General features: G+C 45.1%; 4 protein-coding genes across 4 annotated transcripts; all 4 read left to right on the top strand.

Annotated features, from left to right (window-relative positions):
* The first annotated feature begins 73 nt into the window (after positions 1-73).
* On the top strand, positions 74-4,066 carry BT62DRAFT_965306 (uncharacterized protein). Its single transcript, XM_043188767.1, has 17 exons — positions 74-429; positions 479-662; positions 712-891; positions 943-1,397; positions 1,450-1,737; positions 1,784-1,950; positions 2,009-2,161; positions 2,210-2,341; positions 2,398-2,532; positions 2,587-2,709; positions 2,765-2,896; positions 2,949-3,070; positions 3,122-3,237; positions 3,289-3,398; positions 3,449-3,663; positions 3,718-3,783; positions 3,837-4,066. Exons 1-17 carry the CDS (start codon positions 120-122, stop codon positions 3,952-3,954), a joined length of 3,006 nt encoding a protein of 1,001 aa, XP_043042247.1. The 5' UTR covers positions 74-119; the 3' UTR covers positions 3,955-4,066.
* Positions 4,067-4,614: 548 nt separating this feature from the next.
* BT62DRAFT_725362 (uncharacterized protein) lies at positions 4,615-6,944 on the top strand. Its single transcript, XM_043182025.1, has 4 exons — positions 4,615-5,142; positions 5,194-6,746; positions 6,799-6,858; positions 6,909-6,944. Exons 1-2 carry the CDS (start codon positions 5,042-5,044, stop codon positions 6,731-6,733), a joined length of 1,641 nt encoding a protein of 546 aa, XP_043042246.1. The 5' UTR covers positions 4,615-5,041; the 3' UTR covers positions 6,734-6,746; positions 6,799-6,858; positions 6,909-6,944.
* A 275-nt stretch (positions 6,945-7,219) lies between these two features.
* On the top strand, positions 7,220-8,412 carry BT62DRAFT_929839 (uncharacterized protein). Its single transcript, XM_043185812.1, has 5 exons — positions 7,220-7,249; positions 7,310-7,378; positions 7,439-7,486; positions 7,533-7,874; positions 7,921-8,412. Exons 4-5 carry the CDS (start codon positions 7,557-7,559, stop codon positions 8,272-8,274), a joined length of 672 nt encoding a protein of 223 aa, XP_043042245.1. The 5' UTR covers positions 7,220-7,249; positions 7,310-7,378; positions 7,439-7,486; positions 7,533-7,556; the 3' UTR covers positions 8,275-8,412.
* A 685-nt stretch (positions 8,413-9,097) lies between these two features.
* Positions 9,098-11,333, top strand: BT62DRAFT_946384 (endo-1,6-alpha-mannosidase). Its single transcript, XM_043187979.1, has 14 exons — positions 9,098-9,285; positions 9,342-9,453; positions 9,504-9,766; positions 9,879-9,896; positions 9,948-9,990; positions 10,045-10,097; positions 10,149-10,225; positions 10,282-10,307; positions 10,363-10,406; positions 10,451-10,462; positions 10,511-10,750; positions 10,803-10,915; positions 10,970-11,061; positions 11,117-11,333. Exons 2-14 carry the CDS (start codon positions 9,373-9,375, stop codon positions 11,249-11,251), a joined length of 1,197 nt encoding a protein of 398 aa, XP_043042244.1. The 5' UTR covers positions 9,098-9,285; positions 9,342-9,372; the 3' UTR covers positions 11,252-11,333.
* The last annotated feature ends 3,992 nt before the right edge of the window (positions 11,334-15,325 follow it).

Here is a 15,325-nt window from a genome sequence, read left to right as displayed (position 1 = left end):
GGGTTGTCACAGTCGCGATAAAGCACGTGATTACCGTGACTAGCGTGATCGTGAACAGCCCCTCGTGAACCATCAACGCTCGGTCTCCGACCTTACCTCCACGACACTTTTCTGCCGTTATGCCCGCTAGGACAAAGAAGAAGAATACTCTCTCCGAAGATGAAATATCTTTGAAAATTCGCCAAATTTTTGATCAAGCCCAACATTCTGTCACCAGCCACAAGAAAAACGTCGTCGAGCTCTACAAGTGCCATGCAGAAATGGCCAGGATGAGATTCTCTGAAACCAATCAGCTGTCCGGGGAAACCAGATTTCTGGAGATTGTCAGTGAGCTTCTAAGCCGCATCTTTCTCATAAAGCGTGCCGAGAAATCTACGGAAAACATTGTCAAACTAGTGGGAGCCTACGTCAGATTAATTAATGAAAGAGGCGCGAACTCTCTCTTTACACCGATCTTCCCAAACTTATTCTCTCACAGCGATCGAGGAGTTGCGAGGAAGAGAAGACGACGAGGTCGACGACGACGAGGATACATTGGCGTCTCGGTTCACTTTCGGTTTTTGTAAATTCTTGCTGTCAGGATTCAGAGCAAAAGACAGGAATGTGCGCTTCAGGGTAGTTCAAACATGTTCTGCTGTGGTATCGCACTTAGGGGAAATCGAGCAAGTGCTCTCCATCTTTCAGTTTCTTCTCGCTCAATGATATTGACAGTGAGGGGCTCTGGAAGTCTATATGGATGCATTTGGAGGATCGTCTTAAGGACAAAGATGCTGCAGTACGAACGCAAGCTGCCTTTGGACTTTGCAAATTTGCCGGTGCAGAGGACCCCGAAAGTGAAGACATACCAGTTACACTGACACTACGAAATACCCTATCGGCTGATGATTCTGCGTATGTATTCATGTGCACGTATATCAAGGACCTATTGACTCATCTATCTAGGGATGTTCGTCGTGCAATCCTTTGGAATATCCCTACCAACGACATCACAATGGATGCCATACTTGATCGGCTACGAGACCGCGACACTTCTGTCAGAAAAAACTGCTACATCTTTCTCAAACGCAACGCCTTGCAAAATAATGAAATTGGTCCGACCCATCCTCGCATATTAACCATTGCACAACGAGAGAGGATCGTGTGCAACGGAACGGGTGATCGCGAAGACTCCGTCCTGGACGCTGCCAGAGACCTGATTGCAACATGGTTTGATCTCGCTGAAGAAATACCCCTGAAGCAGGAGGGCCTGGACAAGGACGAGCATGCAGCGAGCGAAGCCAAATTTATGGCTTTTTTGTCTCTGTTCGATTTGCTAGTCGCGCCAAAGTCGGCAGAGAAAGCGCTCCTAAGTATCTTTGAAACGAAACCCAATGAAACTAAGCTGCTGACTTGTGAAGGCAAGTGCCTTGCTTACCCATCCTACTATTTACGATATTGACGCCCGCTTAGTTCGTCAGATGTCCCCAGAGTCAGCTTTTCTTGCTCGCGTGTACATCGAAAGTTTGCAGAGATTCAAGACCGAAGAGGACAAGATGAAAAAGCTAGAGACGCTGGAGAATTACCTTCCTTCGGTGACTGGCTACCTCTTTTCCTTGCAGCAAGCATACAATGATTGTGAATTCCGAGAAGAGGACCAAAAGGATAAGAAGGAGTTTTGCCTTGAGGAAATGCTGAAAATCACGACGCATCTCGATTATGGCGATGAGACTGGGCGGCGTAATATGTATCAATTGATCAGTAAGTATATCCGGTTTTGAATGAACCTGGAGCTAACGTCTACTAGAATCAATCCTTGGAGAGGATCTTCCTGAAAATATTCTTATAGGGTGCATGCGGGTTCTTCCTTTTATCACAGCGAGCGAGCGAGATCTCATTCGGGTCGTGGTCGAGCTCATCCATGACTTTAGAGATCCCGGAGACGATATCGATGCCATGGCACGGGAGGCCGAGGTAAGTCTTCACACCCTTTGGCAATCGCGATTTCGTGGGTGTATCATGAATTATCTAGAGAGATCCCGACGCGAGCTTTGAAAGCATGCCCAATACGCCCGCGCGACCCAGTATGCAGATACCTGTCCAAGAGAAGTCTCCAGAGGAAAAGGCTTCGACCGACCTTAAATGCCTGACGATGAGTATTGCAATGCTGGAGCAGGTCAATGATGTAAGTTTGACGTCCTTCGCCCAACTACCTCGGCTCATCCCAGCGTAGACAATAAGCAACAATTCTTCCTTGAATGGACTATTTAAAGATCTCATCCTACCGAACGTGAGCAAGCCTATCGACGATATTTCACGGGACAAAGCTTGGACATGTCTCGCTTTGATATGCCTTATTGATCAGGTACGCAGGCCCAACATGTACGTGTGCTATTTCGACATAGTCCATTTTCTCTTTAGAAACTTGCAATCAAGACAGTCCCGATGTTCCTTCAACACTCAGCCACGGCTCCAGAGGAACTCAAGATAATCATTCTGCAAGGACTCTTTGACATTCTGATGGTTTATGAACGCGCTATTCTGAGTCCAGAAAATGTTAGTGTCACCTGTGATTACCATTTAATCTCTATAAATTTAAAAATGTTATAGGCCCGAGTGTTAGCCGATAGTCTGATTGCAAAATTGGACGTCGAAACGTCAGCAAAAGTTCAGGAAGTGATCTGTCATGGACTGGCGAAACTCGTCATGGCGGGCATTTTCAAGGATAAATTGGTGAATGCACCGTTTTTGTTCTGTTGTTCCTGGTTGTTGACATTGATCTTGCCAGATCATTGTTCATTTGCTCATGGCGTATTTCTCACCGGAAACGGTCGGCAACCAACCGCTCCGTCAACTTCTGTTGCACTTCTTCCATTTTTATTCTGCATCGTCACCGGCTAACAAGCGACTCGTAGCAGAGGTTCTTGTTGTTGTTTTGTCCGTCGTTGCCTGCTGATATGGCTGTTGCTCAGGGCTTCACTGACACCTTGCAGGAGCTTGGTAAAATCCGAAAGGATCCGTTCAACGACACCATGATTTCTCCGACACTCATCATCGGACATTTTGTGACATGGACAAACCCGTACACCTTCAGGTTTGTTATAATAGGAACCCTATTTGATTGCTCTAAGGTTCAGCATTTTAGGGTGAACCAAGAGACTGTCATCACCGAGGAGCACCCCTTGTATCGCGATGCTGCTTCCATTCAGTTCACGATGGCGATTGATATTGCCAAGATCCTCTTAAAGGATACTCTTGACAGTGAGCATCCTTGTATGTCCCATGGCCGAGATAAAACTCATACTTCTTCAGAGGACGACAAGAAAGCCCTTTGTACAACTATTGGAAAATTGCATATACCTGACAGCCCTGACGACAACGATGTACGCACTCTCAAGATGCTATTATACAGGTTGCAATCGGTATGGCTCACCCTGTAGACTCGTGATCAGTTAGTTTACCCTCCCCGCAGCGTCAGCCGGTCAAAGATGCCACAGCAAAGAATGCCATAAATAAGTTCGACGCGGCCCTGTCGAAGAAGTTCGAATTGCAACTTGCCAACTTCAGTGAAAAGGAGTACAGGGAATTGGCCGAGTTGAAGCAGCTCTTCTCGTTCCTTGACGACCTCATTCCATTAGACGACGACGACGAAGTCATCGATGTCAAGCCTAAGAGGACGCGGAAGAGGTAGCCTTTTTCTTCTTTGGCACTTCAGCAGCACTGTATTGATGGACTCTGTAGGCGATCGGGCAGTGTTACAAGCCTTAGCTCCGAAGAAACTGATTATAAGCCAAAGGCTAAAGCAAAGTGCATCTGATGCGATTTTGGTCACTACGTGTATTCATTTGGAGTCATTGTAGGAAACGATGCATCCCTGGTTCCGATGATGGGTCTGATTTTGAGACCGAGCGGGCAGAACATACATCGTCGCCTCCGCCGAGGATGAAGAGGAGGACAAATCCCAAGCGAGCAGCGTGAGTTCTGTCGTCGTCGGCCTATTAACCCTACTAACGATCCTGGGCCAGTGCACCCAAGGATGCGGTCTTGATCGACTTGACACTGGATTCTGATGATGAGATGGAGCCAACACCTGTTCCCTCCACATCCACGACCAGGTTGGGTACTTGAATCAAACTGGTGCTGTCTGACCTGATCCTTCCTTTTTGCAGAGTAAAGGTTGAAACGGCATCAGTGATTGACGCTGATATCAGCCAATTGCTAGAGCGGGAGAGAGAGGAGATGGAGGCGTGTTCGGTTGCTGACGACTCCTTATTTGGTCCCGCTGATAGTGACTCTGAAGTAGAGGCAGATGAAGTGAATGATCTGTTGGCCGAGGATTAAAGAGGCGACCTTATTCAGGGTTATTTTATTTATGATCTAGTTATCTTGTGATCCTTGTAATTTTGTTAGCAATGTTGGTTTTGTAGGGTGACGTCATATTTTGTGGAATTCCGCATGATGCAGCGGCTGAGTCATTGAATAAAATATTGTAGCTTTAGACCCGGGATCTGAAAAATAAATCCGTTGCTACAATAGATACAATGAGTCCTTGTGCTAGGACCATTGCCGAATATCAATATTATAGTGAGCGAACAAGCTGTTGTCTAAATCGGGATCAAAGGCAGTCACGACACGTTTTGGTCGTACAAAAAGCCGGTTTCGTTCCATCATTCAGCACGGTGGTCACCTTCAAGTTCTCGTCTCTCCCGCCATTCATGGACTTTCACGACCACGTTCCGGATGTCTTCGCTGGCCGTTTCAGTTTCGAAGGGGTCACCCGGTTTCTCGATGAGCAAGCGCAGCGACATTCGCATGTTCCCATGAGCGACGAAGACGTGGCATTGAGGCTCTTTGCTGAGGATGCGAGAGATAATCTACTCAGATTTAGGCAATTTGGCCACCCTGACCCCCTGGTTGAACAGCTTTTTCACCACCGCCGTGATAGAATTCGAGAGGCACCTGCGCCTCTCCCAAATAGACAGCGACAGAGGGCTATTCCTTTTGAACGGCCAGAGGAGATTCCATTAGATCGTTTTCCCTGGCCCCAAGGTGTTCGACGGTGAGCATGATATCTATGTATCTCGCCCAATCTCACGCTAGCGGCAGACCACCTCGTGTCGTGTTCCCGGGTGCATCTTCCTCCAGGAGCGCCAATATGAGCGAATCGTACGTCGGATGATTCTTTATTTGTCTCTGTTTTCGCTCATACCGTGCTAGACCTACTTGCTCCGTCTGCTTTGGTAACATCGAAGGTCCTGTAATAACCGCACCATGCCGTCATACATTCGATGCCGCTTGTATGGAGGCACTTATATCTGCATCAACCAAAGACGAGTCTCTCTTCCCGCCTAAATGCTGCCTTGATCCTATTCCAATCGAATCTGTGCAATCTCACGTCGAAGCCTCTGTTGTAGCCGCATTCAAAGAAAAGTCCATCGAGTTTTCGACTCCTATCCGCGTCTATTGTTCCAATCCCAATTGCAGTCGCTTCTTGGGCCCTAAAAACGACGGCAAGTCACCCTCCGCTCCGCTTACATGCTCTTGTACCACGGTTACTTGCAATTCTTGTCGTGGAACTATCGCGAATGGAGACATACGCTCGCATACCTGCACATCAGATACTTTAGAACAAGAGGTACGGGCTTTAGCTGATAAGAAGAAATGGGCAACTTGTCCTGGGTGCAACAATCTCGTTGAGCTTTCTGTGGGGTGCAGCCATATGACGTGCCGCTGTGGTACACAATTTTGCTATCGTTGCAATGCAGAGTGGGGTGCATGCGATTGTGCCCGTCGTGAATTGCTAGCAATGGGACATGCACCACTACCTCGCGACCGCATTTTCGACTACCTTCCTATTTTTGCACAGCCTCTTGATCGTCATCCTCCTGCAAGAGCCCCACCTGTTATGAGGGGGAATGCTCCTCTTACGAGACATAATCTGGAGAGGTTGGGGGGTATCGACCATTCGCGGCCGTTGCCGCCGCATCTACCGACCCCATTCCACCGTCTGCGCAGACTTTCGACTCAGGCAGAAGCTGGTCCTGATCGACACAACAATATGTTCATACCTCATTCGCGGCCAGACTTCGGATCTATGCGAGCCCATATAGAAAGTGGTATGTCGAATCCACCGCCAATACATAACTCTCCCGCCCTCCCTTTGGACCAGATGTTTCCAGACACAGACCATACGTCCCGTCCACCGAACTACGAGTCTCTATCTAGGGATATGCCATCCGAAAATCCCTCGACGCTCCGGTTGCCACGACCTCTTCGCCCTGATATTCTGTCAAGACCTATGTTATTGCGCGCCTCCCGACCAGACCGCATGCAAGGTGCAGGTACACGTACATCACCCATCGTATTGGATGACGATGGTGATACTGTGATGGGTGCACCTGCTCCGGCTATACCCCCGTTCCTCCATAACACTAACCGCTCCTCGATACCTCCGCCACGGGGGATTGGGCCCTTCCGGCATGCTATCCGTGCGGATGGTCCGGATCTGAATGTGAATGTAGATGAGAATCCGTTTGCGACGAATGTAAGACCACCCTGGGAAGAGCCACTGATGTCGCTTTCTCCATTGAGGGGGAGAGGCAGTGTAAGGCACGCTCCACCTCCCGCTGTTGCGGCAAGTGCAGGCAACTTGTACGATCGACAGCCGCCATTCATGGAGCCTCATACTGTCGTTCAGCCACCCGATGCCAATATCTTGTACCATACGAACAGTAGCATCAATTTTCCAGATATATAAGTGACATATTTTGGTTCCATAGTGTATTTCTAGCGGCTTTGACAATCACTAACCAATACCTACAGTTGTTTCTAAAGGTATTCAATAAAAGTTTTACGACAATCCCTGAGTACTCCCAAGAACTTGTGTGTTCAACCCTAATTCTGGTCGCCCATTTCATTATCCATATGTGCAGTTTCTGCCTGATAAAAACTCAACCAATGAATCCTTCCGGCCTTGCGTTCGGGCTGCTGTCCGCGATTTAGGCGCCAAGATTGCCGTTTTTTCTCACCGCATATGCATGTGTTCACGAGGTGTCCAACTATGGGATCCAGCCCGACCTATCTGCGTCTTATTCTTAGATAAAAGGAATAGGCGCTCAGAGACGGCTGTTCGTCTCCTCCTTGATGATTCGCAAGCCGCGATCCAAGAAGTCTGTGAGTTTCGATTTCCTCCGATACTCCTCGAGCTGTGTTGACTCTCATCTCACAGCAGACTGAGCCTGCCGTCTCCCAAGCTCTGGTTCCAGCATCCTCGGTTGGTGGCTACACGCTTGGTTCCCAGTGTGGCGTATATGCTGAACAGGGTGTATTGTAGCACGATTTCGACTCTCCATCAGAGGAGGAACCCTTGCGCTCTCCAGTTGTATTGGCTCCAGCTCTTGTGGTATCAATTTATGAGTCGATGCCTCTGCGATAAGATCATCTAATATGATCGCTTGTCCAGGTACAGCGGAGTAGTGTTCAGAAAACTGGGGGGTCGAACACCGATAAGGTACTACTTACTGTCACCATCTTACTCTCCTTTCCAAATCGTTCAGGTTGAGAAACAGAACTTACTACCGATGCCGCCACAGTCTCCGCCTCCGCCTTATGGATCTCGCTCTCAGGCTACGCCGCCACCTAGGCAGCCTGGCAACTACTTGACAATCATTCGGGATTCGGGTCCCATCAAGGAAAGCTTTCTCATAGACCCCATGCTCTCCGTTCCGTCAGATCTTTTATCTTCTCTGACTCCTTATGAAACGGAGAGCTGTAGGAACAATCTTAACATTGAGACAAAGTCGGGAGAAATCGACACTGACATTGAAGTCATGAAGTCAGGCTGGTTGACCCGTTTCCGAGTCAACATACGCTCTCGTGGCGACATCGTGATCCGTTTAGTACGTCTTTTCCATTCACGAGTTGCGTGTTAGTAACGCTGTGTAGTGTTTACCCGGCACCGTCTCTCCCCACGATCCGACTCGCCCAGGACCGCTGTGTGTTATGGACGTCTATGCGAGTTCGGGAAACATCTACCTTTTGATTCCGCGGAAGCGCATGCAGGGACGATTGAACGTTACCACTCGCGGCAATGTCATCTTTTCTCCCGCACTGCAGAAGGACTTGAATATCTTTAATGAGAGCGAAAAGCGGAGGGAGTGTTTTATAGGGGATTGTACTGCATGGTCGGAGGATTTGGGAGATAAGATCAACTTGGAAGCGAAATCGGGAGGGGTGTCGGTCCAGTATAACGACGAACCATTTGTGAAGCCAGAAAACGGGGGTTGTATTGTTTCTTGATTTTTTTTTCAATTATTGCATGGCCCTATACTCTTGGAGATAGGGCTTGTTTTATTACAATGCCCAGTACAGTCTTGTCTTCTAGTAATTGTTGATCCGTACACGTCCTCCACAGAGATATCATGGTCATGAAATAAGCCAAAATTCCATGCAGTGTGAAAGAGGGAAAGGGAATCCTCGTTGACGCCCCACACAAGAGGATGGTTTGAGGATAAACATAACATTACGGTTCAGTCAACGAGAAAAAGAAAGAGCAAGGAAACTTGACATACATGCACTATCTGATAGAATTTTCTACTTCAAAAGAAAAAATCTTTAACGTTGCTCTCTGATCACCGAAATGACTACTTGCTCCATCTTTACAGTTGAAGGCGCTTCGTATATTCAACTCTACCCCGGAATCAAGACGGCGAGCGTATCAGCAAACACTGCCCAGTGCTGCGGCTGCAGTGGGCCCATACTCGTCTACAAAACGTACGCTGAGAGCTGCGACTGTACCCTCATCAGATGAAACTAATTTGGCTGCATGACCTTTCGTTTCACGACTTGGTCCGAAGCCGTTGGAGACCGTCTCTACGTAACAATTATCGAATTATCGATATCGTTTCGGATGCATACGGTATGCATTCAATTAAGACATGTGAGCCATAATCACGTTCGCCTTCTAACTCTCACTTTTACTGAATACTGGATGTCTAGAATCCATCTGAACGCATGCATACGGCAATCACATGATAAGTAGTAAAAGTGCTGCATTCCAGTGTTCTGACACGAAAATCATTACGCCGTGCGTTTCAGTGACTACCTGCTATGCATCCTGGGACGTCGCATAATCCAGACCTGTCCTATTTACTGTGAGGACTCGCTCGTTGAAAGAGAGAGTACCTAACGACTTGAAGGTAAACTGGCATCGTGGTCACCATCAATCAAAAACTTCTTTTCGGGACTGTTAATCACTGCCGTCAGATCCTGGAGGCGCGAAACGTCACTATCATGGGTTTTCTGTTTCAGGTTTCAAGGTTCACTATATTAAATTGTAACGTCTTTTCACACTATGCCTCGGACAGCACCCCATCTTTTCTTACTCCACTTATTGCGATGTTTCAAACGATCATATATCTCAGTGCTGCACTGGTCGTGGTTCAAGCCCAGGACTTAGGCGTGCCGCTGTCGTGGAAGGTACGCGCCGATTCACCATAACATTACTGGCTAACTTAAACTCCTCATAGAATTTTAGCAACTCACGGCCGTATGACGAGCGCGTATCCATTGCGCAGACTGCCATCGACACGATTCTACCTCAGCTGGACAATTCCACAGGAGAATTCAGCGGTAATGATGGTGTGCCAGGAATCGGGTATTGGCAATCCGGAAATGTCTTTTCCGTGATGGCCATTCAAGATTGGCTCGCAGATACGACGACGAACAAAGCTCTCGTTGAAGACAACTTGGAACTGGTTTGGGGTTTATGGGAGAACTATGATCAATACGGGTGAGTATTGCGTCGAGATGTCTGTCGATCCTGCTAACCGACTCTGACTTTGTGCACTTAGGGTGAGCGTGGTATCATGGACAAAGACCATTCGACTGACTGTTTGAATGAAGTACAATGACGATGCAATGTAAGTCTTCGGGGGTTGGACATCGGTGGGGCGCCTAAAATTTTTTGTTAGGTGGTGGGCGCAAGCGGCAATATATGCATACAGGGCTTATGGCGTATGCGACATTTCTATCTTCTCTAAGAAACGCATTCTAAGGAGCAGAATTCAGAGTGCAACGCTGCTTCAACATGCAATCGACACTTGGACTCACGTCAGCAATTAGTGAATGACTCTGATGTCTTCTTTTATAGCGCCTGACGATTGTTCTATCAGTGTTCTGACCGCTGATGAAGCAAGCTCGGGGAGTAGTCCTTATAAGGATGTTTCGTTAGTTGCGACCTGCGATGGAAGTACGTACACTGTTTTCGTTATCTTTTTTCACTCAATTAATGCACTTGTACCCTAGAGTCGATGGTAGGGGGCGTTTTCTGGGTGAGATATATCCAATATCCACTTCGATATATTTTTTAATTCCTTTCCCCACTAGCGGCCGGTCGAGGACGACCCAGGCATGAACTCCATCACAACTGGGTAGGCCTTTTGCTTCACCTAGTCTTTTTGCTGATTTCCCGTAGGCTCTACATAACGTATACTTCTTCTACATTCAGCAGTAGCAGGGCTCAATAACCTCCTAGTCTCTCTGCTTTCCTTGCTGATATAACGGGAGACTCCAAATATACCGACGCAGCCATCCAGAGTGCTCAGTGGATCCAAGCGCTCCAAATCAATGACGATGGTATCCTTTTGGACAGCTTAAATGGAAACAACTGTTCGCGAAGCCCAGCAACATGGCTGTTCACCTATAATAGTGGAAAGTTCATTGAAGGTCTGAGCGTCCTCGCAAATGTGACGAGCAACGATACTTGGAATGACTTGTAAGTGCTTCTGTAATTCGTCGGGAAGCGAATATATTTTGACTCTGTGCAGAATGGTAAATGTCCTGGCAAGTGCAGTGAAGTCGTCTGCCTGGGAAGGAGCCGATGGCATCATTACTGAAGGCGCAAGTCTGACGTCGAACAATGACGGCGTCGGGTTCAAAGGTTCGGACGTTCATTCAGTGTTTCTTCTCTAGCTGACAGCACATACCTCCGTAGCGATCTTCATACGAGGGTTGCTTGAAGCGTGGAATCGTAATCCTCTCTACGACGACTTGCGCGTATTGATACATAGCTATGTTGACGTACAGGTAAGAGAATGTTTGACGCTTTCTGTTCAAGGCTCTTTGACAGAATTTGTTTTAGTACAATGCCCTTCTGACACAGGTTGAGGATGGAGGCTCGTATTCACCGGATTGGAACGGACCCGCGCAAAATTTTACAACTTGGGGCCAGATGGCGGCTTTGGATCCGCTGACGGTCGCAATTGCGACTAACTGAAGCATTTCCCTATGTTCACACAAGTTTGCCTCTTTTATAAATAATGAGGACTTTTCATATCTCATTTTCGGAGCTATTGCCTTTATACCTAATTCTGCAAATATAATATTTATTGGCTAATACTTTGCCTCGAGGTGAATTTATGCTCAATTCTAGATCCTTATGTAGGACATGTGGAGAGCTATGATTTGGACGTTCAACCTGAACTAAGTCACCGCTTTGTTAGGATTCTTATTCATGGACAATAGGCAACTCGCTGCCAATGTTCAATTGTCTCGTTGGTTTCACATACAAAAATGAGAATAGATACACACTCACCTGTAATCCAGCACAAGTTATCCTAGCCTTCCATCCCAAATGCAATTTCCCAGAATCTTGGCATCTTGCCCACTCTCCACTTAAACTTAGCCTCCTACTCATCCAGCCACACCTCACATGCCGTGCACTTCTGCCCAAGCATCTCCCGAGTACTTGGCCACACGCTTCCTTCACCAGCGAGTTTCTCCGGGTGTCCCTCCAGATTGAATGCGATGGTAGTATACTTCACAGAGATTAGCCATAGGTTTGGTGCCTGTTGGGATTTTGCTGGAAAGTTCTAGAAAGGCAATCCGGCATCATGCCGAGAGTTGATGAGTAAGCTCGAGAGAAAGAGAAAGTTGTAGTAAATTCTAGATATAAGCCTGGAGAGTATAAATACAAGCTCTGTAGGAGCTGTAAATAATAAGTTCATACCATCTGGCCTTACCGGCCTGGAGTCTACCCTGTGCAACACCCTGGATTTCCAACAGTGCCAACTTGGTCTTTTAGTAATGAGAGATGGGAGATAGAGCTGTGCAAGTGCAGAGAAAGAGAGGGTAGATATCCCAGAGCAATGACATAGAATCTGTTGTTTGTGAGTAATGATTGCTGACCAGAAATGACAAGACATGCCCAAAGCACTGGATATGTGCTGTCTAGCAACTGTATGACTTGCTCTGCAGAGAGAGCAATGACATGCATAGCTACCAAGTCCATGAGTGAGTAGTCCTTCCATTTGAGTGCTGCACTGAGGATTTGAAGCAAGTGGGTGGGCATCCAAGGAAGAAACACATCCTTGCAAGAGCTAATAGCAGCATATATCTAAAATTTGTGAGCCTCCTCAGCAAATGAAAGCTTGATGAGATTTGAATCATTACATCCAAATCATCCATATTATGGTTTCTCATTCTAAACAGCAGCTCAATCTCATAGTTTCTAATGAAAACATCAATCTGGAATTGTAAAAGCTGCAAGACCCTGCAGTTTTAGGCATAGAAAGTGAACTAGTTTGAAACAGCAGTATAACAAGCATTATGCCTCTGCTCACTAATACAACATTGCAGATAAGGTCCAGTTGGGTACAACCAATCTCCATCTCTCTCATTCCAAACAGAAACTCACCAACAAATGAACAGGATCTTTTTTTATAGTTACCAAGATCAGCACCTCTGCTTACAAGTTATGCCTTCCCAGCATATGGAAAATCCATGATATCTTTAATGAAACTCTTTTTTCACTGTACATTATGTCTGCATTTCCAAATCAAAAATGCTCTCCTTCTCCAGATCCTAAACTTGTCAGTGATAAAGAACAATATGAAATTGAACAAGTTCTAAATTATCACCTTTGTAAAATTTGCATATGAGAGAGAGAAATGACAACTATAGTTGATTATTTGGTCAGTTGGAAGGGTTATAGCCCTGAATCTAACCAGTGGGTGAACAAAAAATAGATGAACACTGATAATACTATACAGGATTATAAATTATCCCTAAATTAAGTTATTGAGATGATAGTCTTAAAGAGAGGGTAATATTATAAAATTTCTATTTTTTTATTTATTTTAATCTTTATTTATGCTTAGTCAGAGTGCTTAGCCTAGCACTTAGGACTATAGGACAGGCTTAGTCATCACAACAAGCCAGGCCCATCATTGTTTTCTGATGCAGTGATAACTCTTAATAATGCACAACAGTCTTTTTGTAGATAGTAGCAATACCCAAGGATAATAGGCATAAAGACACAGACAGATACAGTAAGTAGCAGTATATTTATCTTGATGGACAAGCAGTATATAAGTAGGATAGCTCTCACTATATAATCTCAGCTTTGAGCTAAAGTTTATTCTATACCACTTCATGTTACAATTTTTCATCTTTTTCTTGACTTTAACCCCTATTCATGCTTAGTCAGAGCACTAACACAGGTGCTTAAGATTATAGGATAGTGCTTAGTCATCACAACTAGCCAAGTCTGTTGTTGTCTTTCAATGTGATAATACTGCCTAATGATACACAATCATCCTTTTATATATGATAACAATGCCCAAGGACAATAGGCACAAAGGACTTGACAACACATAATTAGGAGTAGTATATTTAGACAATGCCTATATGGTATTTAAGAAAGCTTGCTCTCACTGATAATCCTCAGCTTTGAGCTAAAGTTTATTCATCTCATTCTACTCTTGAGCTAATCCTTCAGATCTTGTGACATATTGATCAGATTACATATCAGTGGACTCAGCTAATCTCTCAAAGTGTGAAGAGACTAGACTATTTATCATGTGTATCTGTTCATGTGATGCTTGAGTCTAACAATCAGCTTGAAGCTTTCTCTTCTCTTTCTCAAGTCCAATTGTGCTGAGAAACCATATGCTCTCTGTTATCCTATCAGACCCAAACTTTGATTAAGAGTTCTTTGAACTCTTTTTTTCTATCATCAGAATATTATTAGGATTATTGGTGATCATTCAGCTATGCCAGAGATGCTATTCAATCACTGCCTAGGTAATCAGACATTACAATGAGTTTCAACACATCTGACAAATTCTAAGCAATATAACCTCTGACCTCTCCCTCTATAATATCTCTGACTCTCGATGAACATCCCATCAGCTCCCAACAAGCCCCCTACCCAAAGCCAGGTCTAGTGGCTTGCATTAGAGGCACAATCAAGAAGAAGGACACCAATACTCCTCTCGACCAGTCAGCAGAAATAGCAACAATTGCCTCACAGGATTCAGAAATTCTTGGCAGTGAACTATCACCTCTGACCACAAAGATAAGGACCTTCCAGCAGACTTCTTTCAGCAGTCTCCCTCTCTTGACCCTTCCAGAACCTCTCGAACCCTTGAGATTGATAACTGTGCTAGAGATTCCCTCAGTCCTGCTTGTTAGATCTAAGCATCATATGAACCAATACATATGATAAACAGATATCCCTTTACACTTTGAGAGATCAGCTGAGTTCACTTGTTGCATATCTGGATTGGTGTGTCATAAGGTTAAGGATTGACTTGAGGTAAAATAGTAGTTATAAACTTTAGCTCAAAGCTGGAATTATCAGCAAGAGTGAGCCCTCTTAAATATTATACATGGTTTGCTATTAATACTTTGTACTTATTGTGTGTTTTTCTGTCTTAGATGCCTATTGTCCTTGAGCATCATTACTGTACATAAAAGATCGATTGTGTATTTGTTGTCAGATGTCAGTAGCATCGAAAAACTATAATGAAGTCAGCTTGTTATAATGACTAAGCTGCTCCCATAATTCTAAGTGCTTATTCTTGATGCCTTGGTTAAGCATAAATAGAGGTTTAGAAAAGAAAAAGAAGGGAAAATCATAATATTACCTCCTCCTTAAGACTATCATCCTGATGGCTTAATTTAGAGATATTTCATAATTGTGTATTACTTTTTCCACATTTATCATTTTTTTGTTGATCCATTGATTTGATTCAGGACTGTATTCCTTTTAGCTGACAAGATAATTGACTATTGTTGTCATTCTTCTACCTTTCGCTTTAATTTTGTGTAATTTATAGTTTAATATCTAATCAATTTCATAGTGTTTCTCATCGTTGATCAGGTCTGATAGTAGTGGGAGTGGTTTTTTCTGATTGGAAAATGCTAGTGCTATATATAGAGATAACAATATCTCATTGAAAATATTGTGAATTTTCCAGAAAGTCAGCAGTTTGAGCTTGTATGTACTTACTTCAATCTTTGAAATGATTGAGAAAGAGCCCATGCACTTGTCGGTGAGTTTTCATTT

This window comes from Guyanagaster necrorhizus, assembly GCF_019112545.1.
Source record: "Guyanagaster necrorhizus MCA 3950 unplaced genomic scaffold BT62scaffold_7, whole genome shotgun sequence".
Lineage (NCBI taxonomy): Eukaryota > Fungi > Basidiomycota > Agaricomycetes > Agaricales > Physalacriaceae > Guyanagaster > Guyanagaster necrorhizus.
The sequence above is the reverse complement of the archived record's forward strand: the minus strand, read 5'-3'. Positions and strand labels throughout refer to the sequence as shown.